Source organism: Ogataea polymorpha, assembly GCF_001664045.1.
Source record: "Ogataea polymorpha strain NCYC 495 leu1.1 chromosome Unknown OGAPOscaffold_2, whole genome shotgun sequence".
NCBI lineage: Eukaryota > Fungi > Ascomycota > Pichiomycetes > Pichiales > Pichiaceae > Ogataea > Ogataea polymorpha.
In genome coordinates, this window is record NW_017264699.1 from 1,131,875 (window position 1) to 1,158,136 (window position 26,262).

Here is a 26,262-nt window from a genome sequence, read left to right on the forward strand (position 1 = left end):
CATAAAAGAAAGGCTTTGCAAAAAAGTCTGATCGCGTAGCTGGAGAAAATATACTCTCGAGGGTAAAAAAAAGGATTAGCTAATTGCTTACGTCAGTCTATATCTCTAGTCCACGTCCTTGCCCATGGCCATGCTGATGAGCAGCCAGAAGTTCATGAGCGAGATCACCAACCACACAATAACACCCGCCACAGCGGTGACTATGTTGTTGCTCATGTCCTTGTACTTCGGCAGGTCTGTGGTGTCGTCCAGCTGCGACGAGTCCTCGAGGTCGCGGACCTCGTGCGAGCGCAGCGAGCGGTCTGACGTCATCGCGTTCTCGCTGTCGGAGAGCAGGTCAATCGCGCTGTTGTTGCGGCTGGAGACATAATCCATAGCGATGTTTTCTTCTGCTTCCTGCGTGGGTTCCGTTCCGCTGATCAGAACGCGCATGATGCTTTTTTTGCAGGTCAAGTACACCAGCGGCGCACTGATGAACGGCAGCAGCAGCGACAAAACAACCTGGGTTGCGTTCAAAACTTTACTCAGACCCTCTCTTCCCTGAGTTGTAACAACGGCAATGCATGGAGTGATGGCAATGATACGTGTGATGATACGCTTGAGTGCAGGATGCATGGAGATGCGCACATGTCCCTCCATGATTTGCTGGCTGGCAATGGTGACCACGGTACCGCCACACAGACCAGAACACAATAAAGCCAGCGCAAAAACTGTGCCTGCAGCTTTTGACAGCTGACTCGAGAGAAGATAGTGCAAGGTGAACAGATCGGCATTTTCCAAGTCTCCGTCTCCGTCGTCATCCATTGGCTGCGACAGCGCCGTACCGGCGACAATCAGAATGGAAGAGTTGACAAACAGAGCAACAGTAATCAGCGAAATCACCATCTCGGAAATGATGTACGACATGGTCCCGTTGATCGCCTCCATCGACGGAATGTATCTCAGATCCTGAGAATCTCCCTCGATGGTGTTGCAAAGTAGATTCTTTTTCTTCTGCTTCGCCATTGGCGGGGTGTATAGGCCACGCTTGATGTCGAAAGCCTTCATCCTTGCCTGGACAACTCCTGAACCCAGATACAACGAGTGCGGCATCAAGTTACTTCCCAGCAACGCAGCGGTGAGGTAGAGACCTTTTGTATTAGTGAAGACCTCTTTGGAAGGCAGGAACCCGCGGAAAACGCTGCCCCAGTTGGTTGTAGGAGAAACGTTCACGAGCTCGACGATGAAACAGACGACTGTGCCTAAAACCAGACACCCGACGGCAGCCTCGAAAATCTGGACCACGACAAGTGGCCCATTGGGCCTATAGGCAAGCAAAACAAAAAGAACATCAAGAGTCGTCAGCATGACACCGCCCAGCAATGGCAGACCAAAGAGAATGTTAAAGGCGATGGCAGTACCAATGATTTCAGCCATGTCTGTGGCTGCAACTGCCAATTCGGCAAAAATGTAGATGACAAAGTTAACGTATTTCGGCAGGTGCTGGCGGCAGTTGGCTGCCAGGTCCTGGCCAGTACAGATTCCAAGCTTGCTGGCCAGGATCTGCATGAACCCAGCCATCATGTTGGACACAATGAGCGAGAACAGGAGCTTGTACTGGAATTGCGCAGAGGAAATGGAACTGCTGAAATTTCCAGGGTCCATGTAAGACACAGACACCATCAGGCCTGGTCCTATAAACTTCACAAATCTCTTCAAAACAAGAATCACCTTGGCTTGTTTGGAATCCATTTTTGGGGAGTCGTCGTCGTTGTCGTTTTCTGGGAAAAAAGAATCTGATGAGTTGTTCGGCTCAAAGTTAGAATATTCGGATGTTCCTGTTATGCTCTCAAGGCCGATATAATCCTGGAACGGGTCTTCGTGCCTTGCTTGACGATCTGATGCACGGAAACCTATGGGTTCCATAAAAGACGCAGTATCAACAAATGAGGTGTGGGTGTGTATTTACAACCGAATTCAGCCACGAACACGCTTCTCAGCTGAATCTAGCCCTTTGTTTATGGTGCCACTATTTTGGGTCCCTTATAAAATTTTTACAGCGCGAGACAAACGTGTCTTTTTATAGTAACTATCTAACTACCCCGGTGGATTCGGGTGTCGGAGGACGGTGCAAAGGTGATAAAAATAAATTATATTATTTGAGGGGATACCTTTTAGGGCCATGTTCACAAGAGCCAGACACAGAGCGGCCTGCCGGTTGCTACCGTTCTCTGCAAGACGATTCATAGCCACAGTATCTGGATCCACGCCTTTAGAAACGATCATAGAGGACACCATTAAAACCATTGGACCCATCAGCCTGTCAAAGTTCATGAGGACATGTCTAACGCACCCTGAACACGGCTATTACATACACAAAGACCCTTTAGATAAAAATAGCGGCGACTTCATTACCGCGCCGGAGATATCTGTCGCGTATGGGATGACCTGCGGACTGGCCTTTGTGCGAATGTTTCTGGCCCAATTGCAATACCAGAGTCGACACAATCCTGATTTCAAGGTCAAAGACAAGATTTTCCGTGTAGTTGAATTTGGCCCGGGCAAGGGCTCCATGATGAGGGGACTGGCCATGGTTTTCAAGCAGTATATAATAGACAACCCTGTGGAGATTGTCATGGTGGAGAAATCTGATATTCTCATCAGGGAGCAGCACAAACTGCTATGCAAGTTTCAAAGGCTCGAACAGGTCGACGATTACAACTTCGAAAGTATAACAGAATGGGGGCAGCCGATCGCATGGCAGAAAAACGACCTTGTTGATATGGATCTGGACTCCAAGTACATGAACTTTGTTGTTGCTCACGAATTCTTCGACGCCCTGCCCATCGACCGATACATCAAGACCCAACACGGATGGCGAGAGTACTTGGTAGATGTGCGGGAGCCAGAAGCAGACAGACGAGGGAAGTTTGGGCTTGTGGTAGCTCCCCATGCCACGCCGGGCTCGTTCATTCCGGCAACCGACGACCGCTACAATAAATTGGCCGTCGGGGCCAACGTGGAGATCTCAGCGGATGCCCACATGTATGCGTCGCAATTTGCCAGAATAATCAACTCAGGTGACGTGGGTGGAGCAGTGATCATAGACTACGGCCCAAAGGATACAATCCCGATTAATTCGCTGCGAGGCATCAAGGACCATAAATTTGTGGACCCGTTTTGGGAGCCTGGCAAAATTGACCTCTCTGTGGACGTTGACTTTTTGGGGCTTAGCCGTCTGTTTGAGTCGCAGAGGCTGAAGACAACAATAGAAACACAGAGCCAATTTCTCAACTCTTCCGGACTGCCCCTCATCTTGGGCGGACTTGCATCAAGCACGAAGGAACAACAGCAGCGATTCGAGACGCTCTACCAACGCCTCACTGGATCTGCTCCACAGGACATGGGAAGAGCGTACAAAGTGTTGCAGGTTTACAGGAACGCCAACAAAACTACGTGAAGATAGTCAATGGGAGGATGTATTTATCTACACTCTTATGCGCTTGAGGCTTTCTGCCTCTTCCAAATCCAGCTTGCGCTTTAACTCCTGTCTATCTTCGACCTCTGCATCATTGTACTGGATCTCGTCACCAATGTACTTACCCTCGTCATCCATCTTGTTGAGCACAGCGTCATAGATCTCATCGTTCTCCTTAGCCTGACTCACGAGCCTGCATATCACGTTCTTCCCCCTGGTGTTAGGCATCATGACTGCAAGACAATACTTCGAGTTAGTTCGCGAGTTGTTGAATTGCTTTGCAAATCTGACATACTCTTTGGCAAGCTTAGGCCATGGAAGCGGACCTTCAGGATTGAACACAGTTGGATTGGTCTCTGCTTTGGAAGCAATCATGCAGCTGATATCACTTCCGTACTTTTCCTGCATTTCCTTGAACTCCTGGTAGCTCTTGATCCCGCCGTTGATTATCAAGCTCACGTCTGCCTCAACACAGATCTCTTTGATTTTGTGAATATAATCTCTGATTGGGGGCTGGCCATTTCTCATTTCTCGCGTGCGGCAATGAACAGTTAGATTCGCAATTCCTGTCTTGACCAGTTTGCGCACAAGGTCCAGGGTCTGCTCTTGTTCTGGCAGGAGTCTGATCTTTACGCTTATTGGTTTTTCGAAAGGTTTACCGACTTGCTCCACGAGAGACGACAAAATAGAGCATAGAACGTCTGGGGTTTTGAGCAAAGCTGCCCCCATACCCGAATGAACAGAAAAGTGTTTCGGGCAGCCTGCGTTGATGTCTATGCCGTCGACGTCGGCGGCCACGATTTTGGCAGCCTGCACAGCTAGTTCTGGGCTTGCGGTGCCGAGCTGGAAAATCAACTTTCCCTGCTCCAGCTTTCTGTACGTTCTGAAAACAAGGTCTGTGGTTCCTGGCACCTTTTTGTTGCCATCTTTTTGAATGAAGTCAACCGTATTAAGAATTGGATTGTAGACCCGTTCAGCGCGAACGAGCCGTTTGTCAATGATTTCTGGTCCCCAAACAAGATCCGCACCATATTTGAGAGCCAGAAGACGGGTTGGAAGCTCACCTATACGGACCATCGGGGCCAGAACGAGCTTTGCGCGGTAGTCGACCATGACTTTTTTTTTTTTTTTTCAGCTTTATATATTTATTTTATTGCACTTATTTTTTCTACATTATTCATTTTTCGGTTAGTAAACTAAAATCCGTTAGTTCATGCTTTTCCTTCTATCTCGGCCTCTTCCTTCTTGTCTTCCTCGGCAAGCTCTTCTTCCAGATTCAGGTTCTCTTGAATATGCCACAATTCCTTGTAGAATGACTGCTCACGTCCCAGAAGCTCGTAGTGAGTCCCTTCCTCCAGAACTTCTCCGTTGCGAAGAACAATGATCTTGTCGGCATCGGCAATTGTTCTTAAACGATGAGCAATACTGACATTTGTCTTGTTGCTCTCCTTGAACACGGCCCGGATTGTCTTCAGCAAAGCCTGCTCTGTGTGCGTGTCCAAGGCAGACGTCGCCTCGTCAAAGAACGTAATTGGAGCATCTTTTAACAGCAGTCTACCGATCGCCAGCCTCTGTTTTTCTCCACCAGAGATCATCATTCCACGCTCACCAACGATCGTGCGCATTCCATCAGGCATGTCGTGCACCAAGGTGTCCAGCTTGACCTTTTTGATCACTGCGTCTACTTCCTCGTCGGTGGCAGCCAGATTTCCGTATCTGAGGTTCTCCAAAATAGTGTCATTGAAAAGCGGGGTGTCCTGCGGGACCACGCCGATGTGTCTGCGCAAATTGTCGAGGTCGACGTCTCTGATGTCCTGGCCGTCAATTAAAATTCTTCCGCTGGTGACGTCGTAGAATCGAAACACCAATCTCAGAATCGTAGATTTCCCGCTTCCGGACGGACCAACAATGGCCACTTTCTGGCCCGCGGGAATCGTGAACGAGCAGTTTTTCAAAATTGGCCGGTCTGGATGGTAGCCAAAGGTGACATTTTCAAACTTGATTTCTCCTCCCTTGAGCTGCAACGGAGGAGCGTTGGGCTTGGACTTTATCTTCACCTCCACCTTCTGAAGACTGAACAGCGACTCCATGTCAAGCAGCGACTGTTTCAGCTCGCGATACACGGATCCTAAGAAATTGAGCGGCACGGACAGCTGGAACACGAGCTGGTTGATCAGCACCAGGTCACCAACGGTTAAGGAGCCCGCAGCCACACCTTGACAGGCCATGTACATCATTGCGGTCAGCGCAGTCGTGAAAATGAGATTCTGGCCCGAGTTCAGAAACGCCAGCGACGTGGCCACCTTGACGGACGCGTTTTTGTAGTTGTTGAGCGCAGAGTCGTACTTCTGCGACTGGAAGCCCTCGTTGTTGAAGTATTTGACCGACTCGTAGTTGATCAGCGAGTCAAGCGCCACGCTGGCAGCCTTCTGGTCGGCCTTGTTGGCCTGTCTGCGGAACCCGGTTCGCCACGCAGTGGTTCTTATGGTGAAGATGGAGTACGCCAGCATGGTCATCAGCGTGACGGCAGCAAACGAGGGGCCGTAGTTGTATGTGAGGATACCGCAAACCACGGATATCTCAAACGTGATTGGCAGAATGTGGAATACCATCGCCGTGAGCACGTACGAGATACCTTTGGTTCCTCTATCGATGGCTCGTGTGAGACCGCCCGTCTGTCTTGCAAGATGGAAATTGAGGTCCAGGTTGAGCAGATGGACAAACGTGTTGTGCGCCACCTTCATGATGGCGTTCTGGGCGACTCTGGCAAAAATTGCATTTCTCAGCTCGCCAAACAACACGGCTCCGAAACGGGTCACACCGTACGCCAGGATGATGGCTCCGATCGAGGTGGTCAGAAGCCCAGCTTGCGAGACCCAATCGATGTTCATCGAGTCAATTATCGACTTGAAAAAAAACGGCACCTGGACGTTGAGTACTTTGGCCGCGATCAACATTCCCAATGCCACCACCACCCGGAACTTGGCCCACGGGTTGTTTCTGGGCCAGATGTACGACAGCAAGTCTTTGAGGATGCGGATCTGCGAGTGGCGATCCTCCTTAACCACGGCAGAAGGTTTTTTCTCCTGGAGAATCGTCCGCGATACGTGGAACCACTTGACAGAGTGCCATTGCAGAGATGTGGCTCGCACATCTCGGATGGGAGATTGCGGACGGGCAGGGGCAGCAGCAAAAGCCAATGGCCGCTTATAGAATAGAGCAAGCCTGGAGGATGTCCACAGCTGTGGTCTGGAGGCGTGCCGGACGCAGAGCCCGGTGTTTAGTAGCATTCGTTTGTGGTATAAGGGTTATATTTATTTTGGAATCAAAGAAATTTTGGTTCCTGCGAAAGTCGACGCGACGCCGTCGACTGCAGCAGGCAGCAAACTAAATTCTATGGCGCTGCTCGAGCCAGAATCTTTATTTCCGAAACCGGTATTGTTGCGTTAGCTTCTAGCCTTGTTGTAACAGCCCAGCGACAACACGAGACGCACGCCAATATTTTAGCCACATGCAAAGCTCTCGATATACGGGGCTTACCGACGTATAGCTTCAATCTTGTTACAGATGCATGCAGGTGGCAGACTATCTGCACTAAAAAGTCGCTCGCTGACAGCAGTGGTATTGTTGGAGTTTCCTGGATCCAGCCATGACAGCGTTTTCCGAAGCGGCAGTGAATTGTTTGAGTTATTATGGCAGCCACATTCGGTTATTTCCAATAGTCGCACACATGCAGCTCATCCTGAAGAACCCCGAACCCAAAATGACATATGTACAGAAAAATATGCTTATGGCAATTCTCCCAGAAATATACTTTAACCAGGCCCGCCAACCAAACTCCTTCTCATCTTGTCTCGCTGCTATGAATCATGGAGTTTAACTCAGAGCTATCATCCCACGACAGCTTCGCAGCATACTATTGGCCCAAGATGCCCCCAGACCAATCTGCCACCATCGCTCACCCGGCCTGGACCACATACGACCCGCACTCCGCCGCCCAGCACTCCATCAACCCGTTACTGATCGTCAAGGAGACGCAATCTGAAAATGAGGCAGCCCCCGCTGGAAACCACTCCCCCGTCCACGAGGTTTACCACGACCACAATTACCACCTCCTCAGCCACGAGGAAGAACTCTGTCCTCCGCGGTTCACCGAGCCTCTCAAAGTTGCCCATGTGCCGTATTCAAAGTCAACTGTCTCTTTAGATTCTTTTAAACAGCCTGTCCTGTGGCTTCACGAGCCCATAACCGAGCAGCCAGCAATGAACCACCACCAAGACCTTCCGGACTTCAAAAGGCAATCGTTTGTCCCCGAGACCCGCCACTCTATGTCATTTGCTCCAACTGACCCGCATTATCGCCCGTGGCACAAAAGAACAGTTTCCGAGCCGGTCTTCGGAGCTAAAAATCAGGGCCCTGCTTTTCCGAAAGTCACAATGAAGGAACGGTCCGATTCTTGCATGTTCGACGCGGAATATTGGTCTAATGTCAACAGGTTCCTCCCTGTGCCGTGTGAAGAAAACGCTCCGCCAGATTTCACAGTGCCTTTTGTCCAGACTGTGAAACAGCTAGAAAAAACCTCGCAAAAACTCATCAATTATCTTTTGAACGATTGCGATCTGGTGGCGAAATTACACCAGAACCCAAACTCTTTCGATCAGACCGTGGAACTCTCCAACAAGAGACGCAAGGTGGGTGACGACATCAATTGGAAGCCCATGTCCGCAGGCAGCGTGCTGGGGCTGAACGAGATCTTCAAGCTCCACCAGCGAGAAGTAAATAACATGCTCCAAAATTGCACGGACTCCTGTTTCGGCGAACTAAACATGCGGGAGCTTCGGGCTTGGAAACGCGGCGACCGAGAGCTCAAACGGCGACATCCGCAGGCATCCCCTTTTTAAAAGTTGCGGATAGATGGTGACGCTGTCCACGGTGAGCTCCCGTGGTAGCAGGAAACCTCTGCATGACATAATCAACAATCTTGCGGAAAGATCTTTTAATTCGGCTTACCTAACGTGCCCTGCTTAGCAACACGAGCAGTACAAGTGGTGCGATAGGGGTTCGGTCGCGAAAGGGCGACCTTCATTGTTTTTGGTATACTCAAGCTCTAATAAAAGTATTATTGTTTACAGGCTTTGTTTACCCCCCAAGTGGCGTTCCTCTCGGCGAGACTTATGGTCGTGTGTCACACAAAAGATGCCTTTGAACTTTTTCATTTGGCGAAATTTTGTCTCGTTGGCGAAAAAAAAAATTTCTGCTATTTAAATGTCGCGATCCCCCGATTATTCATTCGCGGCCGTGTTTCACAAAATTTTCTTTTTCTGCCAATCTGGATAAGTGCAGTTAATTGTTTAGTGGTGATGTCATTAGAAGAACCAAGTGCTTCCATACAGACTTCTTCTATTTCTGACATCCCGGTTAATGGCAAGTCTGAGCTGGAGGTCTCGGGAAAACACGCCCTTGATCCGGAGTCTCCAGACGGCTCCGACGTGAAGAAGCAGAAACTGGACGCAGATGAGCAACCCCCTGCACAGCCCGATCAGACTGCTACCACGGGGGCTCCCGAACAGCAGCCTGAGCAGCAACCTGAAGAGCCCAAGGTGGAAGCCACTCCAGATACTGGGGCTCCTGCGCTTGTTCCTGCCAACATGGAGCCTGCTCCCAAACCTCCTCCCGAGCCTGATATGAACAACCTCCCCGAGCATCCCTTACCAGCACATCAGAAGAAGCATGCCATCACCTCTATAAAGGCCGTGCGGCGGCTGAAGGATGCTGGTCCGTTCTTGACGCCGGTAGACACAGTTAAGCTCAACATCCCATTTTACTATAATTTTATCAAACGGCCTATGGATTTGTCGACGATCGAGAGAAAATTGAATGTGGACGCCTATGAGACGCCGGAGCAAGTTGTGGAAGATTTCAATTTGATGGTCGACAACTGTATCACGTTCAACGGTAAGGACTCTGCGATTTCCCAGATGGCTAGAAATATACAGGCAAGCTTCGAGAAACACATGCTTAATATGCCACCCAAGGATTTGCCACCAGGAATGCAAGTTTCCGCCACAAAGGGTACCAGAAGAAAGACAAATGCGGGACTGGAAGTTCCGCAGCTCAGAAGAGACAGCGCGTTGGATAACGGCAGACCGAAGCGGGAGATTCATCCGCCAAAGCCGAAGGACATGCCATACGACATTCGTCCAAGAAAAAAGAAATTTCAGGCCGAACTACGCTTTTGTCAGCAGGTGATTAAGGAGCTGATGTCGAAGAAGTACGATTCGATTTCGTATCCGTTTCTGGTGCCCGTTGATCCTGTGGCTCTTGATTGTCCAACGTATTTCGATGTTGTAAAGGAGCCCATGGATTTGGGAACTATTCACAGCAAATTGCAGAACGGCGAGTATGAGAACGCTGATGAGTTTGAGAAGGACGTGAGACTGGTTTTCCATAACTGCTACCTGTTTAACCCGGAGGGAACGGCCGTCAACATCATGGGGCACAGATTGGAAAGTGTATTCAATGAGAAGTGGGCAAATCGTCCGACGACGCCGGTGTCTCCTGCAAATATTTCTGATTTTGATTCGGACTACGACGACGACGACGACTTCAACGTGGACATCGACTCGATCACGGACCCAACGATCGAGTTTTTGGTGGCCAACATTGAGCGTATGACCCAGGACCTCAAGAAGATGAGACAGGAGAAGTACGAGCAGATGAGGAAAGAGTGGTTGAAGAAGCGCAAGAATAAGAAGGGCACCAAGAAAGGCACCAAGAAGAGGAAGGAGTCAGTCTCGCAGCCTAATGGTATTTATCCTACGCATGTGACTTATGAGATGAAGAAAGAGATCAGCGAGGCCATGGGATCTATCAACGAAAAGATGCTCAAGAACGTGATTGCTATCATCAAGGAGGGTATTCCAGATCTTGCTGACGACGAGGAGATCGAGTTGGACATGGACCAGCTGAACAATGAGACCTTGTTGAAACTGTACAACTACATTGTCAAGGGCAAGAGTTCCAAATCCCAGCGCAAGAAGAAGAAGGGTGGTAATAGCGAGGAGAAGAAGATTGAGAGTTTGAAGAAGAAGCTCGCGCAGTTCGAGAACGCCGAGGCGGACGAGAGCTCTGACGAGGACGATGACGACGATGAGGACGAGAGCTCCGAGGAGGAGTGATTTGGACGGGAAAATTTCCCGTCGTGTATATTTCGATATGTAGTGTAAATTATTACGGTGTATTAGGGCAGTGCATTTATTTTTCAGACTACCTTTTTTTTTTTGATGATATGACGATTAAGGTGTCTGTCATTGGGGGCACGGCGCTGGTTTTCGATCCGTCCGACTGTGTCATCTTGCGCAAGGAGCATGGCATCACGGGCGTACTGACAGGAACTCTTCCCAGCGCCCCGCAGCAGAGCTTGTTGCTGGGTGTTCCTTTGCGGCTATCTGTCGAGGAAGTGCTGTATCTTTACGAGCACAAGGCCGTTGAATTTGTTTCGCCGCTTGGGCCGGGCACTAGTTTGGAAAGCCGCAATGATTCATTTTTTCAGACGCCCGACGCAGCGGAATCAGCCCCGATGCCGGATCAGGAGCTTGTCCTCACAAAGTACGTTTGTGGACAAAAACGGGATCTTGACGAGCTTTATCGGACATATTGCATTTTCAAAACAGTGAAGGAAAAAGGCCATTTTACGCTTCCTGGACTGCGGTTTGGCGGCAAGTTTGTGTCGTATCCCGGCGACCCGCTGCGATATCACTCGCATTTCATCATAAATACCAAAGACTTCTACAGCGACAGGCTGGACCTGGTGCAGCTGGTGAAGGGCGGCCGACTGGCTACCGGAACGAAAAAGATGTGGTTACTGGCCGGAGAAAAGGGTCCTGGGACTCGAAAAAAATTAGCGTTGCAGGTGTTGAATCGGGAAACCAGAACCGTATGCTTCTCTGTTGAATGGGCTGGTTTCGGATAAATTTAATTTTCATGCGATTATGTAGCTGAAGAAAAACTTATCGGCCGATTTTTTACGATTTATTTAAAAGACCAATTTTCTTTGGAATATTTGTGTAATTTCGCCATGACAAACAACAAACACACGGCCATCGTGATAGGCGCCGGCATCTCGGGCCTCAAATCGTGTATTGAACTCAGCAAGAACGGGATCGACACGCTGATGCTCGAGGCCCGCGACAGACTTGGAGGACGTCTCCACACTGTCACCACCGAGTCGGGGCTTAAGGTGGATCTGGGAGCATCCTGGTTCCATGATTGTCTGTACAATCCACTCTTGAAGAAGTCATTGGAGAAGGGCAATGTCGAGATCTATTTCGACAACGGCAGGCTCAATGTCCATGATAAGGATGTCGGACTTGTCGACGACAACTACAAACTCCGGCCTGTTGTCGACGAGATGTCGGACTATTTGCAGTACGTGTGTGCTCAGATGGCGCAATCCGACGATATAAGCGTCAAAAACGCCGCGCTTAGATACCTCAAGGACAAAAAAAACACTCTGACGGAGTGCCAGATCAAACTTGCTCCGCAGCTGCTCAGATACTACGAGATGTGGATCGGATCGTCGTGGAACATGCTGAGTGCGCGTCTCATTGCCGGCGACAAACACCAGGGTCGCGACGCGATGGTGACCAACGGCTACCGCACCGTGTACGACAACGAGCTTGAGGAGCTGTACGAGATCATGGGCCGTCGCGACTTGGTCGGATCGCAGATTTTGCTGCAGAAGGTGGTGTTCAAGATCGAGTTCAACGACCGCACCAAGGAGATCGCCGTCCACACGAGGGACTACGACGGCAAGATCGAGACGTTTTTCTGCGAATATATTGTGTGCTCCGTGCCTTTAAGCGTGCTCCAGCTGGAAGACAAAAATGAACAGGGCCACATCGAATGGAGTCCGCCATTGCCGGTCTCGCTCACAAATAAGCTCCAGGGAATCACGTACTCGCAACTCGGCAAAGTGTTCTTTGAGTTTGATCACGTGTTCTGGCCAACCAACGCCGACAGGTTTTTCTGCATCCCGGAGTTCGACCACGAGATCACCAAGTGCATCGAGACCAACACGGTCACCAAGTTCGAGAACCTCAAGCAAGACCCCGTCTTGGACAACTCGCCTAAACCGTGGACGCAGCCAATCCTGTTCCTCAACATCTACAGAGGTACCGGAAGACCGGTGTTGCTCGCGCTCACGTCGAGTCCACTCACCAGGTACGTCGAGTCGCACGAAATCGACGACTTCTGGCCCGTTTTCAGACCGGCGCTCGCCAACATTGCGAATCTGCCGGATTCGTGCATCCCGCGGCCCACCAACGTGGTCACGTCCAACTGGTCGGCGGACCCGTTCGCGAGAGGCTCGTATCTGGGTTGTGCGGTCGGCGACCTGATCGACGAGGCGATCGACGCGTTTTCCGAGGCCAAGGACGTTTTCGACGGCAAGGGCAGAGTCAGGTTTGTGGGCGAGGCATTAATCGAGGAAGGAAACGGGTGCGCGCACGGCGCATGGATGACGGCTATCAGGGAAACGGAGAAAATAATCAAGGCGATTAATCGTGGCAAGTTATAGATACTTGATACGCTAATAAATGTCACTGTATTGTACACTGTTTTACATCTCAATACGGTCTGAAACCGCCTCTGCCCCTGGCCCGGAACCCTCTGCCTCTGCCTCTAAACGCGCCTCTGCCTCTGGGCCCGCCTCGCCCGCGGCCCCTGCCTCTGCTGCCCATTCCAGGTAGGTTTGTTCTCTTGGGACTGATCTTGAGCTCTCGGCCTCTGAAAAGCGACCTGTTCTTCTCATCAATCGCCTTCTGCACTAGTGCAGGCTCCGAAAACTCAATGTACGCAAACCCTTTCGGGTTGCCTGTGTATTTATCTGTGAGAATCGTGATTCTATTGATACTGCCAACGTCCTGGAAATGGCTATGCAGCTCCTCTGGCGTCGCCGCGTAGTCCACACTGCCCACATATATCGAGCGCGAGTCAATTGCCTCGCGCTCTGCAAAGTCCAGATGCGAGTCCGCGTCCTCCATCGACACGTTGGGGTCTGTACCCTCCTCGCTAATCTGCTGCTGGAGCTCGCGCAATTTCGCAGTCTCCTGCTCCATCTCTTGAACTTTTGCCTTCAGTGCCGCCAGCCGTTCCTCCTCCGTTTGCTGTGTATTTTCGCCGCTATTAGATGGCTCACTCTGCGACATGCCGGGCTCAGACATTATTTTTTTTTTCTATATTTTGACGGTGCAGGGAGTCTTTTAATTCTGTCTATTTAATTAATTAGCAACCTCTTTGTTATCTCCGCTTTGCTATATCCCGGCCCCGTGTCAGCCATGTGGGATCTGCTCTCTGGAATATTGATTCTGGGGATGTTATTAACCTTAGGGGCGCGCAGCGACAGCCCCGACGATGACATACCTCCCACTACTACCATCATAGACGTTCTCTCGAGCAACGCCAACTTCAGCAAAATCCTGCTCAGTCTGCAGCGCAGTGACCTGGTCGATTACGTCAACGAGCTGGAGAATGTCACTTTTCTCGCGCCATTGAATCTGGCCTTCGCCGAGGACAAATTGTACCTGAACCTGGTTAAAAACGACGTCTCGCGACATATGATCGATCAGCCAGTTGATGCGAACGACGTGTGCGGTTTGGGAGTGTACCGGACACTGCTTTACAACACATCGTTGGTGGCCGACGGCGTTCAGCAGCCAATCCTGCTCGACAATAGAGACGACTTGTTTCTGGCAGATAACGCGATCGTCACCGAGCAGTATGACGCGAGGTCGAGCAACTCGGCTGTCTTTGGCATCTCCTCGTTTTTAGAGCCCCTCAAGTCTGCGTGTGAGTTTTTCGCGGGCATTGCGCACGCAGATCCTGTTTTCGCACAGTACCAGAGCATAGGACGATTATTTTCCGATAACGATTTTTGTGCCACTAGGAGGATCACCAATGTCACTTTTTTGGTCCCCTCTGACGCCAGCGTGAACCTTAACGAGATAGAGTTAAACTACCTGAACACAAACGAAGGTTTGGAAGATAAAATCAGGCTTCTTGAATCGCACACTGTTGCTGGCATCTGGGGGGGCCAGCTAGAACCAGTCACCATTAGAACTCTGGCTAACCAAGAACTCCGTCTTTCTTCCGACTCAGAAGGAAGCAGCATCCAAGTGCAGAATAAATCCTCCACGTTTGCCAATTACCTGCTTTCCGACGGCATTGTGCACCTGTACGATTCGATTCTCCTAGAAAACTCTTTTCCAGTCTTCACACCGCGCAAGTACCTTCTGGGACTGGGTCTCGCCTCTCTGGTGGACCAGCTGGACTTCCATAAACTCTCCAGTCTCATCGACGACCGTGAGATCAACCAGACGATATTTGTGATGGAGAATGCCGAGTCGACGGAATCGAAAAGCTCGCTGCTGTACCATTTTATCGATGGCAAGGTGGATTTCGAGCGCGACGAGCTGCTCACCACAAAGTACTGCGCCAGCTCTGTCTTGGGCCATTGCCAGAAGCTCAAGGTCATAAAACGCGGCGACCAAGTGTCTCTCAACAACAATGTCTTTGTCACATCTCCCAAAATCGCTGTCGGTAACACATATATTTACTACGTTGACGAGGATCTCTCGCTGCCGCTTCCGTTTCAGCACGCGGTCTCGCCGTTCTTGCGGTGTGCCAAGAGCATCAAGCTGTTGCACGAGTTTGGCCTGCTCAAGTTCCACAACAATGGCGGTTTGGGATACACGGTTTTTCTTCCCAACGCAGACGCATGGCATGGCCTTGATCTCGTGCTGGACTATCTCTACGCGAACCGCGACGTCATGCTGGAGATTTTGGGAAACCTTGTGGTAAACGGCCTGATCTACGACGACTTCCAGGACTCAGCTACCCTGACTACGTTGCTGGACAAACCGCTTGAGATAGAGACAGATTCAGATAAACTCTACATAAACGGTACAGCAGTGGATGTGTCGATTGAGTCCGAGGTGCTCTTTGACAAAGGAGTGGCCCATCCAATAGACAGTCTCGTGTTTCCTGCCACCGTGCAGATTGGCGTGCCAGAGCTGCTTTCCACTGTCGACGGCGACGAGTTCCTCAAGGTGCTTAAACTTTTGCAGCTTGATCATCTTCTCTACGAGGATTATTCGTTCATTGTGCCGAGCTCACGCTCGATGAAACTGGAGAACTTCACGTCAGAGCTACACAACCTCGCCAGACTCGAGAAATTTGTTCGGTTGCACATTCTGCCTGCCGGAGGCATGCAAAAAATTATCGAGTGCAACGACACCATTCCGACGCTGCTGGAAAACGTGCATCTCTCGTGTCGCGAGCTTACGTCGGGCATCTCGATGTTGCGCGTACGCGAGGGTAACGACCACGAGGTGCGCATTTTGCGCCAAGGGCTCGCGATTAACAGCTGCTACGCCACAGGCATCTTGCTTGTGGACCGGTCGATCAACCCGGACTGGCTCAGCGACTCGAAGGGCCCGATCCACCTGCACTTGCCGTTTGTGGCTCTGCTGATCGGCGTCGTGATTGGCATGCTGCTACTGGCAATCGGGGCGTCGTGTTGTTTGGTGTGCTCTGTTGGCAAGCAGGCGCCGGAGCCTGGCGAAACGGCTCCCCTGCTGCGCCCGCACGAACGTCTGGAAACCCGCACGCAGTCAAGCCCGCCGCCGCACAACGAACCCGAGTCGTACTCGAACTACTACTCTACACACTCGTCCTCAAGACCGATCGACGTGGACCAGTCGTGACAGCACAATGCATCATTGTTTGATCTAGTTAACGAGAGAAAACATTTCCAAAATAGCCGAGTAGTGGCCCAGAACGCCCAGCAACACAAATATATGCCAGATATGGTGCGAGCTGAAGACGTAGTCGACCCACCACATGGAAAACCAGCTCTTGCGCATCGGAGTTTCGTCCGGGGTTTTGTTGAGGTATTCGTCCAGTTTGTCCGATTTCTCTAGCTCGCTGATTGCCTCGTCGCAGATGTCCAGCTTGTCGACAATGACGTCGTTTCTCCATCTTTCGGGCACCAATGTGCCGTAAAACTGGACTCCGGTCAGGTACCACACAAAGCTTTTCAACAGCGGGGCGTACAGATGGAACGAGTATTCCAGGCCCTTGAGCACAGCACTGGAGCAGAAGGCGGCGACGCCGAGTGCCGAGAGTGAGATGAAAAAGAGGATTCTGACGGGCCGCGACTCTGGCTTGTCGAAGAACTCGGACCACGTGAAGAGCACCCCGACGATGCCGGCGATGGTAGAAAACGAGATGAAGCCGAGCTCTGCGGCAGGGAACTCCTTGAGCGCGATGTGTTCGGTGGTGATGATGGACGCCGTGATCAACACTGTGATACCTGTGTAGTCGATACACGCGAATCTTTTGCGCAGCTTGAGTTGCGAGATGCAGTCGTAGGTGTGCCAGACGACAGACGACATGAGACACTTGATGGAGGCAAGGAAGAAGCAGTTGGTCACCAGCTTGTCGCCAAAGCTGGAACGGGCATAAATCTCGGTTGCCGGATAGTGTTTGAGCATAATGTACAGGAGTAGCAGAGATCCCAATATGTGTGTCCAAATATTGGCAGTTTCGTTGTGGAGCTGGAAAACGCTCTTCAGAGCCGAGAGATGGCCCGAGTTGAACCGGTAGCCGTAAATAATGTACTTGTTTTCTCGCCATTGGAAAGGCAGCTCGTAGAAATGAAGAAGTCGCTTCGAGCCGGCAGCCACGGCCTTATCGAAATTGTACAGTTTCTCCTTCAATTTTCCAAGGTGTTCTTGCGGGCTTAGCGGGATGTTGAAGGTCTTCTCAAACAGGTCAATTTTCTCGTCCAGAAACTGCAGCCCGGTCGATATTTTTGCGTACATGTCCGTCGAGTCGTACTCTTTTTTCTCGTCCAGCAGACTGCCATAATACCTGTCCAAGATCTGTCCGAACGCCTGCAGATTGTGCTGCTGGTTCTGAATCACGGCGGCCTTGATGGACTTCAACGCCTCAAAGAATGTGTAGTGGGTCCGATTCGATTTGTAGGCGGAGTTGGTAAAGTACTTTTCGAAATCCTCGATCCGCGACTCCAGCTTGGCCAGAAACCGGTCAAACCGCTCCAGCACACGCTCTTCCAGCGACGCGTCGCTGTTCAGCTCGGACTGCGACTTGATCCGCTGCATGAGCTTCTGGTCGTGCTCATCAAACAGGTCCGACCCGTGCACCTCAATGCCAGTGGAAGACATGATGAGAGTATCGCAAACAAAAATATTCACCAAAAATTATTACTTTGTATGGGCTCAGCACCATAAAATTTTTATCGTAAATTACGTAATCCTGCTACAGAAACTGCTGCTCGATGTCAAACGACAACGGCCACAGCACCGAATGCAGGTGTGTGAGCTGCGACATCGGGCTCTCGTCCGTTCCCGCACTGGCAAGCAAGTCAGCTGCCGCGTCAGCAGAGGCAACGTAATCGGCCCCGAGAGACTTGCTGAGCTCCAAGATTTTGGTAGCTATCGGACAGATGTGCAGCAGTCTCTGGAGAACCTGCTCGGCGGTCAAAATGTCCTGTTTCCATTGCTGTGCCTGTGCAGATAGCGGGTCATTCCGCAGACACACAAGAGGCATGATCAAAGCGGGAACAAGGAAGAAAACCGTGTACCACGCCTCCATCCTGCTGGTGGTTTCTTTGCGCTGCCACAACGCTGCCATGCTCTGGATCGTCGAGGAGCACTTGCGCAGACACTTTTCCGCGGCCTCCTCTTCCTCCTGGCATAGCGGCTCATCGTCTGGACGGCGGAACACCTTTTTCAGTAGACTTGTCCTGTACATGATGATCTGCAAGTTTTTCCGTCTCCAATGCAGAACGTGGTGTGCAAGCGTGAACGGCTGCAAAACCTCCTTGTCCTGCTGGAAGTAGTCCGGGACCAGGCTCTTCCACCGCCCTATGAACCGCGTGTCCCACTCGAGCAGCTCTTTGGCGGACGGGAATGGGTCGGAGGTGATGCGCTCGTAGATGCAGTTGGTGAGCAGGTGGAACAGACTCTGCAGCCGCACGCTCGTGTAGATTGTCGGTTCCTGCACCTCGCCGGGCAAGCACTCAGACGCCGCAGTCAGCTCTGTGTCGCTGATATTCAACGGCAGCCGTGCGTCGATACCCGCACAGGGGATCCCCAGCGGACGACCAAACGTGATGGTCTGGCCACAGTCAAACACATAGATGCACCACCAGATGCGCCGGCCGATCTCCTGTTCCAGCAGATTGTCCGAGCTGTCGGTTTGTTTGTGCAATCCGAGGCCCATGGCCATCCGTACTGCCAGGCCCAGATAGTTGTATCCGGAGTTGGGCTTATCTCTTTTCTGGAGGTAATTCGAGAGTAGCGCGAGCGTCTGCACCAGGCTGATGCTGCCGGTTTCGAGCAGCTCGAAATTCAGGTGCGACTTGGCCTTGTCGATCAGCACGAGGTCGTCCTGGTTGTCGGGGTCGGTGGCGCCCATGAACGCGCCGATCGCCGCCATCGTGTACATCAGACTGTCCCAGCCGATCTCCGGCCGCGGCACGATCTGGTTATACTGCGCCCAGAACATGGGCCGGTAAACGATCGGATACGACACGTGATAGGTCTCAAAGTAGCGGTTCAGATAGTGCTCGATCTTGGCGCCGGAAACAGACGCGTTGTCCCGCCGAACCGGGCTATGCAGCGTGCCGCCCCACGAGTAGCCCCCAAACACAAGGCTGATCACCGCCACGCTCGAGTGTGATCCCAAGTACCCGCTTCTATCGGTGATGGCCATGCCGTCTATTGCCTTGTGATCCCGCTCATCCCACGAGTAAACAGGTCTCGGGTTCTCGCTCGTGCTTTTGTAGTCCTCACTGACAGCAACGGGCAAAAGTTGCGGCACCTGGAAGTTTCTGTCCGACGCAATAGGGTCCTGTCGGTTTTGTCTCAACCGACCGAGTTCCGGGATCTCCCAGACGGAAAACCCGTTCTTGACGTTGGCCAAGATGGAGTGGATGTCCAGCTCCGGCGACAGCGCGCGCAGAAGCTCTGTGGCGACCCGCAACTCCTCCTCCACCTGAGTCAGATGCTTGCGAGTGAGCGGGCTATTACTGTGTCTATTGTAGAGACAGTGTCTCTTGAACTTGGAACACGAGACACACGTGGGCAGGTCGCGCGAGCAGCGCAGCTTGCGCCGGCGACATTCGTTGCACGAGTGCTGTTTAGTGGCATCCATTGTCATCGTACAAGATCATGTACACTCTTTTGGGAGTATTTTTTTCGTTCTTTCCCCACAAGAATGCGCTTTGTGACATCATGCGTGGTGCAATGGGTCTGGTGCGAGGTGGGTCTTGTAGATGTCCTCCACAAAGCTGTGTTTTGTCCCGTGGAGAAAAACAATGCACACTGAGGGAAGTCGGGCATTTTATCCGGCCACAAGGTGACACAGGCTGCGCGGATTGACAGCTGGCTGCGGGAGCACACCAGGGGTCGGCCAGCGTATGGGCACTGCTGCGGCAGCCGTCGGCGCCGGAAAAAGCAGGCATCGCCAATGTGCCGTCCCCGCCATCCGCAGCAATGGTCGCAAAGATTTTCCGCGATCGACGATGTATGCTAAGCCGTACACGAACATGACGCACAATCATCCCAAAAAATATCCGAGTCCTTTGTCAGCCCCGCTCTGCAGATGCCACTGTGCATAGCTTCCTCTCGACGGGAAGACCACTATTGTTTTTGGCTGCAGGCACCCCCGTCTGGGGGACACCCATTCGCGTCGCACAGGTTACTCCGGTTGCTATATAAAGGGCAGCCACGCCCCCCGCTTTTTTAATCCAACTCAATGGAAGAATCAAAAGACGCCCGCTCGATCGACGAGCTCAGTCACGTCGACAAGCTCGACACTCTTGGACCTCAGGGTGAGGAGCTGGAGGCCCGCTTCGAGCAGTACGAGATTCTGGCCGAGGAGGCCAAGACCCACAACACTCTGTGGGACAGACTCGTGCTGAGATCCGGCTACACGTTCCAGTTCAAGGAGAAAAAGCATATGGTGCGCATGCTGGCGTGTTTCGCGTCGTTGGGTGGCATGCTTTCTGGTGTTGACCAGTCGCTCATTTCTGGTGCCAAGGTGTCTCTTGTTCCCTCCTTGTCGCTCACTTCGCACGAGCAGTCGCTGGTGAGTGCGCTGATGCCGGTGGGAGCCATGGGTGGTTGTATTTTCCTGTCGCCGCTCAATGAGTTGCTGGGCAGAAGATTGTCCATCATGGTGGCGTGCATCTCGTACACGATCGGTGGCATTCTGTGTGCCGCCACGCCGAACGTGGAGGGCCTGTACGCGGGCCGCTTTTTTATTGGTTTTGGTGTCGGCTTGGAATCCATCATCCCTGGCTACGTTTCTGAATGCGCTCCGTCGGAGCTCCGAGGCAACCTTGTGTCGCTGTACCAGTTCAACATTGCGCTCGGCGAGGTGTTTGGCTACGCCATAGCAGCTATGTTCTACTCACTCGATGGCGCATGGAGATACATTTTGGGCTCGTCGCTGTTTTTCTCGACGCTCCTCTTTGTCGGTATGTTTTTCCTGCCTGAGTCGCCTAGATATCTCGTTCACAAGAACAAGGTTGGCGCGGCGTACACGATCTGGAAACGGCTCAGAGACATCAACGATGTGTCCAACAAAGTGGAGTTTCTGGACATGATCCAGTCGCTCGAGCAGGAGAAGCTCGATGACGCACATCTCTCGACAAAGCACAAGTGGATGGACTTTATCACCAACCCACGTGCCCGCCGGTCGCTGGTCTATGCCAACATTATGATCTTCCTTGGTCAGTTCACAGGTGTCAACGCCATCATGTACTACATGTCGACGCTCATGGCGTCGATCGGCTTCGACGAGAAAAACTCCGTCTTCATGTCGCTTGTCGGCGGCGGAGCACTGCTGCTCGGCACCATCCCGGCCATCTTGTACATGAACTACTGCGGCCGCCGCTTCTGGGCTAATTCCATGCTTCCTGGCTTCTTCATCGGTCTTGTCTTTGTTGGAATCTCCTACCAGCTGCCTGTCACTGGATCCGCCGCTCTCGGCCTGTACCTCACCGGTATCGTCCTCTACATGGGCTTTTTCGGCTCCTATGCCTGTCTCACCTGGGTCACGCCCTCTGAGGTGTACCCTACGTACCTGCGTTCCTACGGAATCACCGCCTCCAGCACCATGCTCTACCTCTGGACCTTCATCATCACATACAATTTCACCGACATGTGGAATGCCTTCACCAACACAGGGCTCACGCTGGGCTTTTACGGGGGCATTGCAGCTCTTGGCTGGATCTACCAGCTGCTGTTTGTGGTCGAGACCAAGGGCCGGACGCTCGAGGAGATCGACGATCTCTTTTCCAAGCCGACTCTCACGCTCGTTGGCATTAACCTCAAGTGCGCGAAGAGGGACTTCTACAACATCTTCCACGGCAACTTCAAGGAAGTTATCCGCGGAGCTTCGTACTAGTGTACTTACTTATGTACGATAGTCAGCGATGACCAAATATTTTGAAGTTAGTGACTGTATTATCTTGGACAGAGAGCCGGTCTCGTTACTCAATGCCATAGGCTACGCTGCCTCTGCCACAATCGCTCCCGGACGTGTAGTGACTCATACTTTTATGTGCGGCACACGACACTAATATATAAGGAAGCGAGATGCTAGCTTTCGAATCACCCCTTATTGCCGGAATTTACTCCCACAATGACCTCCAACAAAATCACCTTCTGTCTCAACTGGACTCCTGAGCCATACCACATCCCTGTGTTCCTGGCCCAGAGCAAAGGCTACTTCAAGGAACAAGGGCTTGACGTTGCCATTCTCGAGCCCTCAAACCCTTCGGACGTCACTGAGCTGATTGGCTCGGGCAAGGTCGACATGGGCCTCAAGGCGATGATCCACACGCTTGCCGCCAAGGCCAGGGGCTGGAACGTCACGTCGATCGGCTCGCTTCTGGACGAACCGTTCACCGGTGTGCTCTATCTCAAGAATAGGCCCAACGGCGTCACTGACGACTTCGAGTCGCTCAGAGGCAAGAGGATCGGGTACGTCGGCGAGTTCGGCAAGATTCAGATCGACGAGCTGACCCGCCACTACGGTATGACTCCAGACGACTACACTGCTGTTCGTTGCGGCATGAACGTCGCCAAGGAGATCATCGAGGGCAACATCGACGCCGGCATCGGCATTGAGTGTGTCCAGCAGGTCGAGTTGGAGGAGTATCTCAGGGCCCAAGGCAGCGATGTCAACGACGTTGGCATGCTCAGAATTGACAGACTAGCCGAGCTCGGCTGCTGCTGTTTCTGCACAGTCCTGTACATTGCCAACGACAAGTTCATCGAGGCTAACCCTGACAAGATCAGAAAGTTCATGAAGGCCATCAAGAAGGCTACCGACTACGTCATTGCTCATCCTCTCGATGCCTTCGAGGAGCTGTGCAGACTCAAGCCGCAGCTGAGCAACGACCTGAACACCAAGATCTTTGAGAGATGTTTCGCCTACTTGAGCGACTCCTGCTACAACGTTAAGCGGGACTGGCAGAAGGTCAACAACTACGGCAAGAGACTATTGGTTCTTCCGCAAGACTTCCAGCCAAACTACACCAACGAGTTCCTTTCCTGGAGCGAGCCTCAGGAGGTCAATGACCCTGAGGAGGCCCAGAGATTAATGGGCATTCATCAGGAACACTGCAAATGCAACGGTGGCTACCGTAGGCTGGTTCTTAACGGTGTCTAGGGAGCTGAACATTGACACGTCAAACTGGGGGGTTCCGTGTCAACCTCGCTCCTACAAGGGGGTGATTCTGGCAAACAACTGTGTACTTATTCACTTAAGTATTCATTCTGGCAACTTGGGTTGTAGTGGGCATGCTTCCATGCTTATGTAAAATATTTTTTTATTTTTTTTTTTAGATAAATCCAATCCACATGAGTACCGTCAACAAATCGGGAACGCGGTTCACGCCAAAGCTGACGCAGCGAAGCCGGTCGCGATCCGTTAGTACAAGCAAACAGCAACTTCCGACTCCCGTGTCGACGCAGAAGAGGCCGCAGGACACAGCTAAAAGCACAACACAGGAGACATCTGCTATTGACGACCAGAGCGACGACAACGGCGAGCGGAACTCAGACGTGTTTGCAAAGCCACGCAGAGCGTCTGTAGTCTCGCTGGGTAACCTCAGACGGCCGTCTGTGACGGGATTGAAGACGCCCGAGAGCAGCCAGAGACGCCTTTCTTCCTTGGGACCCGGTGCCGCTGCTGGGCCTTTGGGGCTGCGCAGCCGGCAGGGCAGTGTTGGAGGCATTTCTGAGAGACGGCGTTCTTCTGAAGAGGGGGACGCGCAGCCCATGAAGATCGGCATTCCCGAAATGGCGGGCAGTTTGGGCCGGAGACGCAGCTCGGGGCAGTCGAGCAACGGCGAGGTTGGAGTCGAGTTCAAGAAAATCGGTCCGCGAGCCGGCAATGTTGCGACGGATGATAACGTCGACCCTCTAAAACAGGGGAAACCCCAGGAAGTGATGTTGACAAAGGCGGAGCGCGAAAAACAGGTCAAGTTCATCATCGATCCCGAAAAACAGGTGTTGACAAAAGTGAGTATCGACGAGTACCAAAAGATGCGGAATCTGCCGAACTCGGTGGTGATCGATGAGATCAAGGCGTTGAACAAGGTGCGCAATTCTGAGGACGCCGATTTGCTGGAGAACTTTGTCATTAACGACGGCAAGGTCACGCTGGAAGAGCTGTGCAAGCCAGTGATACCGTTTGGAAAAGTGTCGAAAAACTACGAGCTGGCGATTGAGGGGGACAAGCGGCGGATGGCGCAGCGGGAGCTGCGTTGTAAGCGGCGAAAGCTCGCGCGCGAAATGCGGGTGCCTTTGAACCAGCTGGAAGGAGAAGAGGAAGAGAAGCTGGAGAAAGAGCGACAGCAGAAAGCAAAGAAGATATTGGATTCCGGTGACGCTGACAGTCTGCGCAGAAACAAGCGGCAGCCACAGCTACAGCTGGATGAGAACCAGAAGTTGATTCTGGACCCGGAGTCAACGGTGATCGATCGCCACAGCGGGCCTGCCGACTCTGCTAGAGAGGTGGTGGACGAGAATCCGTTCCAGAATCTGATCACGTCTGGCTCGTACTCGAAGAAGAAGTATGTGGACAAATGGACTTCCGAGGAGACGGCGGAGTTCTACAAGGCGCTTTCGACTTGGGGTACCGATTTTGGGCTGATTGCGCAGCTGTTCCCGTACCGCACGCGGCGGCAAGTGAAGGCGAAGTTCTCGTCTGAGGAGCGACGCAATCCGCATTTTGTCGAGCTGGCGCTGCTACGCAGGCTGCCCGTCGACATTGCCGAGTATGCGGCCAAGACGGGCAAGGATTTCAAGACTCTGGAGGAGTACGAGGCCGAGATCAAGGCACTGCAGACGAAGCACGAGAACGAGATGAAAGAGATGAAGGCGATGAAGGAGCGTGCTCGTCTGGAGGACCTGAACAGTACCAACGAGCTGGAGACGACGAGATTGACGTCGCGGTCGCGGAGAGAAAGATTGTTGGCATTCCGCAAAGACGAGGAGGTGGTTGGATTTATCGACAGGAAATAATTATCAAGGCGCAGCTAGGAAAAATAAATAAAAATGAGTAAATAAAAGTGCGACAAAGATACAGATCTGGGACGTTTGCAAACTATTGGTATGAGAAAAGACTACGTTCTGGAGGTCAAGAGCTCGGACACCAAGTGTCCCGACGTGATCTATCAGGACGACAGCAAGCAGACCCAAGGCACGGACGCCAGCGAGACCAGGCCGCAAAAGTACATAAAATTTACGGTGCGGTCCGCGCGGCAGCAGGACGGGACCTTGACTCTTGTGGTGCAGCTTGTTTTGCTTGCTGCAGCAGTTTGTGCATTATATGTTGCCATTTGCAACGGACAGATACTAGACAGAATACTACGACGGGCGCAGCTTGAAAAGACCGGGTTGAACGACGTTTGGATTGCGCGAACGGTTCGAGCGTTTGTGTTTCTTGTCTGCTACCGCATGGTGAACTGGGCATACGGCTCATTCCGGGCACAGACGGAAGAAAGCCTGATAATTATTCCAAATCTGGGCGTACAGATCGAGTCGTACAGGGTGCGAAAAAGCGGGTCTGCATCGGTGCTTCTGCTGCTTAGCAGAGTCTTGGGGAAATCGGAATTAAGCAGACATGTGCCCGCTGCAAAGACGCTCAACAGACAGTTTTTCCCTATGGAAGACGTGCGTGATCTGGCGATAGTGGAGGGCTTCAAGAACTTCCAGGTCATTTTTTACCTGGCTCTCATGGTCGGAGACGGCCCCCAGGACGATCAGTTACAAATAGTGGTGATCTTCCCAAATCTACTACCCAGGAAAAAGCTGCTGCAGGCTGTTTGGCGCAGAAGCAGGGAATACCTGGATAATTCGCAATAATGAAACAATCACCTGTCTCAGGGGTGGAGCATCCAATTTACCCAATACAGGTAGTATCGGTGTAATTGGGCCAGACATCGCAAACCTTGGACCGTACGGTACCGTAACTTGGGACGCCGTCCCAATCGGGAAGTCAGATCTAGTGGAGATTCCCTGTTCGGGCAAGGTCGTGTCCTATCTGCCCGATTCTCTTACACTTGAAGCAAAATGTAAACAACCAAACAATGGGAAAAAGTTTTCCAGTGTCCATTATTTACTTCCGTAAACGAAATCCAACGAGAAAAGGGTTTGTTTTCATTCTCTCTCTTATAAAGGCCTTGCTGCTGTTTATCCTTT

General features: G+C 51.9%; 15 protein-coding genes across 15 annotated transcripts; 9 read left to right on the plus strand and 6 right to left on the minus strand.

Annotated features, from left to right (window-relative positions):
• Positions 1-65: 65 nt before the first annotated feature.
• Positions 66-1,731, minus strand: OGAPODRAFT_98471 (uncharacterized protein; the record flags this gene model as incomplete). The annotated part of the gene is made up of 3 exons (XM_018358020.1): positions 66-264; positions 367-956; positions 1,026-1,731. 3 exons carry the CDS (start codon positions 1,729-1,731, stop codon positions 106-108), a joined length of 1,455 nt encoding a protein of 484 aa, XP_018212524.1. The 3' UTR covers positions 66-105.
• A 430-nt stretch (positions 1,732-2,161) lies between these two features.
• Positions 2,162-3,225, plus strand: OGAPODRAFT_75577 (uncharacterized protein; the record flags this gene model as incomplete). Its single annotated transcript, XM_018356046.1, has 2 exons — positions 2,162-3,193; positions 3,214-3,225. The coding sequence occupies 2 exons, from the start codon at positions 2,162-2,164 to the stop codon at positions 3,223-3,225; spliced, it is 1,044 nt and encodes a 347-aa protein (XP_018212525.1).
• Positions 2,162-4,565, minus strand: OGAPODRAFT_15863 (uncharacterized protein). Its single transcript, XM_018354015.1, has one exon. It carries the CDS (start codon positions 4,532-4,534, stop codon positions 3,467-3,469), a length of 1,068 nt encoding a protein of 355 aa, XP_018212526.1. The 5' UTR covers positions 4,535-4,565; the 3' UTR covers positions 2,162-3,466.
• A 49-nt stretch (positions 4,566-4,614) lies between these two features.
• OGAPODRAFT_81796 (uncharacterized protein) lies at positions 4,615-8,543 on the minus strand (the record flags this gene model as incomplete). Its single annotated transcript, XM_018356564.1, has 3 exons — positions 4,615-6,498; positions 8,294-8,322; positions 8,468-8,543. 3 exons carry the CDS (start codon positions 8,541-8,543, stop codon positions 4,669-4,671), a joined length of 1,935 nt encoding a protein of 644 aa, XP_018212527.1. The 3' UTR covers positions 4,615-4,668.
• A 213-nt stretch (positions 8,544-8,756) lies between these two features.
• Positions 8,757-10,703, plus strand: OGAPODRAFT_15865 (uncharacterized protein). Its single transcript, XM_018354016.1, has one exon. It carries the CDS (start codon positions 8,818-8,820, stop codon positions 10,633-10,635), a length of 1,818 nt encoding a protein of 605 aa, XP_018212528.1. The 5' UTR covers positions 8,757-8,817; the 3' UTR covers positions 10,636-10,703.
• A 42-nt stretch (positions 10,704-10,745) lies between these two features.
• Positions 10,746-11,429, plus strand: OGAPODRAFT_7200 (uncharacterized protein; the record flags this gene model as incomplete). Its single annotated transcript, XM_018355858.1, has 1 exon — positions 10,746-11,429. The coding sequence occupies one exon, from the start codon at positions 10,746-10,748 to the stop codon at positions 11,427-11,429; it is 684 nt and encodes a 227-aa protein (XP_018212529.1).
• A 105-nt stretch (positions 11,430-11,534) lies between these two features.
• On the plus strand, positions 11,535-13,034 carry OGAPODRAFT_12023 (uncharacterized protein; the record flags this gene model as incomplete). The annotated part of the gene is made up of 1 exon (XM_018353302.1): positions 11,535-13,034. One exon carries the CDS (start codon positions 11,535-11,537, stop codon positions 13,032-13,034), a length of 1,500 nt encoding a protein of 499 aa, XP_018212530.1.
• A 49-nt stretch (positions 13,035-13,083) lies between these two features.
• OGAPODRAFT_46895 (uncharacterized protein) lies at positions 13,084-13,665 on the minus strand (the record flags this gene model as incomplete). The annotated part of the gene is made up of 1 exon (XM_018355533.1): positions 13,084-13,665. The coding sequence occupies one exon, from the start codon at positions 13,663-13,665 to the stop codon at positions 13,084-13,086; it is 582 nt and encodes a 193-aa protein (XP_018212531.1).
• A 130-nt stretch (positions 13,666-13,795) lies between these two features.
• Positions 13,796-17,644, plus strand: OGAPODRAFT_15867 (uncharacterized protein). Its single transcript, XM_018354017.1, has one exon. It carries the CDS (start codon positions 13,831-13,833, stop codon positions 16,219-16,221), a length of 2,391 nt encoding a protein of 796 aa, XP_018212532.1. The 5' UTR covers positions 13,796-13,830; the 3' UTR covers positions 16,222-17,644.
• OGAPODRAFT_92959 (uncharacterized protein) lies at positions 13,796-17,703 on the minus strand (the record flags this gene model as incomplete). Its single annotated transcript, XM_018357251.1, has 1 exon — positions 13,796-17,703. One exon carries the CDS (start codon positions 17,701-17,703, stop codon positions 16,246-16,248), a length of 1,458 nt encoding a protein of 485 aa, XP_018212533.1. The 3' UTR covers positions 13,796-16,245.
• A 50-nt stretch (positions 17,704-17,753) lies between these two features.
• Positions 17,754-19,993, minus strand: OGAPODRAFT_15868 (uncharacterized protein). The gene has a single exon (XM_018354018.1). It carries the CDS (start codon positions 19,694-19,696, stop codon positions 17,798-17,800), a length of 1,899 nt encoding a protein of 632 aa, XP_018212534.1. The 5' UTR covers positions 19,697-19,993; the 3' UTR covers positions 17,754-17,797.
• Positions 19,994-20,175: 182 nt separating this feature from the next.
• On the plus strand, positions 20,176-22,002 carry OGAPODRAFT_15869 (uncharacterized protein). Its single transcript, XM_018354019.1, has one exon. It carries the CDS (start codon positions 20,300-20,302, stop codon positions 21,953-21,955), a length of 1,656 nt encoding a protein of 551 aa, XP_018212535.1. The 5' UTR covers positions 20,176-20,299; the 3' UTR covers positions 21,956-22,002.
• A 190-nt stretch (positions 22,003-22,192) lies between these two features.
• OGAPODRAFT_47120 (uncharacterized protein) lies at positions 22,193-23,224 on the plus strand (the record flags this gene model as incomplete). Its single annotated transcript, XM_018355539.1, has 1 exon — positions 22,193-23,224. One exon carries the CDS (start codon positions 22,193-22,195, stop codon positions 23,222-23,224), a length of 1,032 nt encoding a protein of 343 aa, XP_018212536.1.
• Positions 23,225-23,415: 191 nt separating this feature from the next.
• OGAPODRAFT_92962 (uncharacterized protein) lies at positions 23,416-25,121 on the plus strand (the record flags this gene model as incomplete). The annotated part of the gene is made up of 1 exon (XM_018357252.1): positions 23,416-25,121. One exon carries the CDS (start codon positions 23,416-23,418, stop codon positions 25,081-25,083), a length of 1,668 nt encoding a protein of 555 aa, XP_018212537.1. The 3' UTR covers positions 25,084-25,121.
• Positions 25,122-25,134: 13 nt separating this feature from the next.
• OGAPODRAFT_75588 (uncharacterized protein) lies at positions 25,135-26,137 on the plus strand. The gene has a single exon (XM_018356047.1). The coding sequence runs from the start codon at positions 25,174-25,176 to the stop codon at positions 25,924-25,926; it is 753 nt and encodes a 250-aa protein (XP_018212538.1). The 5' UTR covers positions 25,135-25,173; the 3' UTR covers positions 25,927-26,137.
• Positions 26,138-26,262: the final 125 nt, after the last annotated feature.

Coding starts and splice junctions, on each gene's coding strand:
- OGAPODRAFT_75588 (XM_018356047.1), top strand. CDS start 25,174: ATGAGAAAAGACTACGTTCTGGAGGTCAAGAGCTCGGACACCAAGTGT.
- OGAPODRAFT_15868 (XM_018354018.1), bottom strand. CDS start 19,696: ATGGATGCCACTAAACAGCACTCGTGCAACGAATGTCGCCGGCGCAAG.
- OGAPODRAFT_15869 (XM_018354019.1), top strand. CDS start 20,300: ATGGAAGAATCAAAAGACGCCCGCTCGATCGACGAGCTCAGTCACGTC.
- OGAPODRAFT_15865 (XM_018354016.1), top strand. CDS start 8,818: ATGTCATTAGAAGAACCAAGTGCTTCCATACAGACTTCTTCTATTTCT.
- OGAPODRAFT_15863 (XM_018354015.1), bottom strand. CDS start 4,534: ATGGTCCGTATAGGTGAGCTTCCAACCCGTCTTCTGGCTCTCAAATAT.
- OGAPODRAFT_15867 (XM_018354017.1), top strand. CDS start 13,831: ATGTTATTAACCTTAGGGGCGCGCAGCGACAGCCCCGACGATGACATA.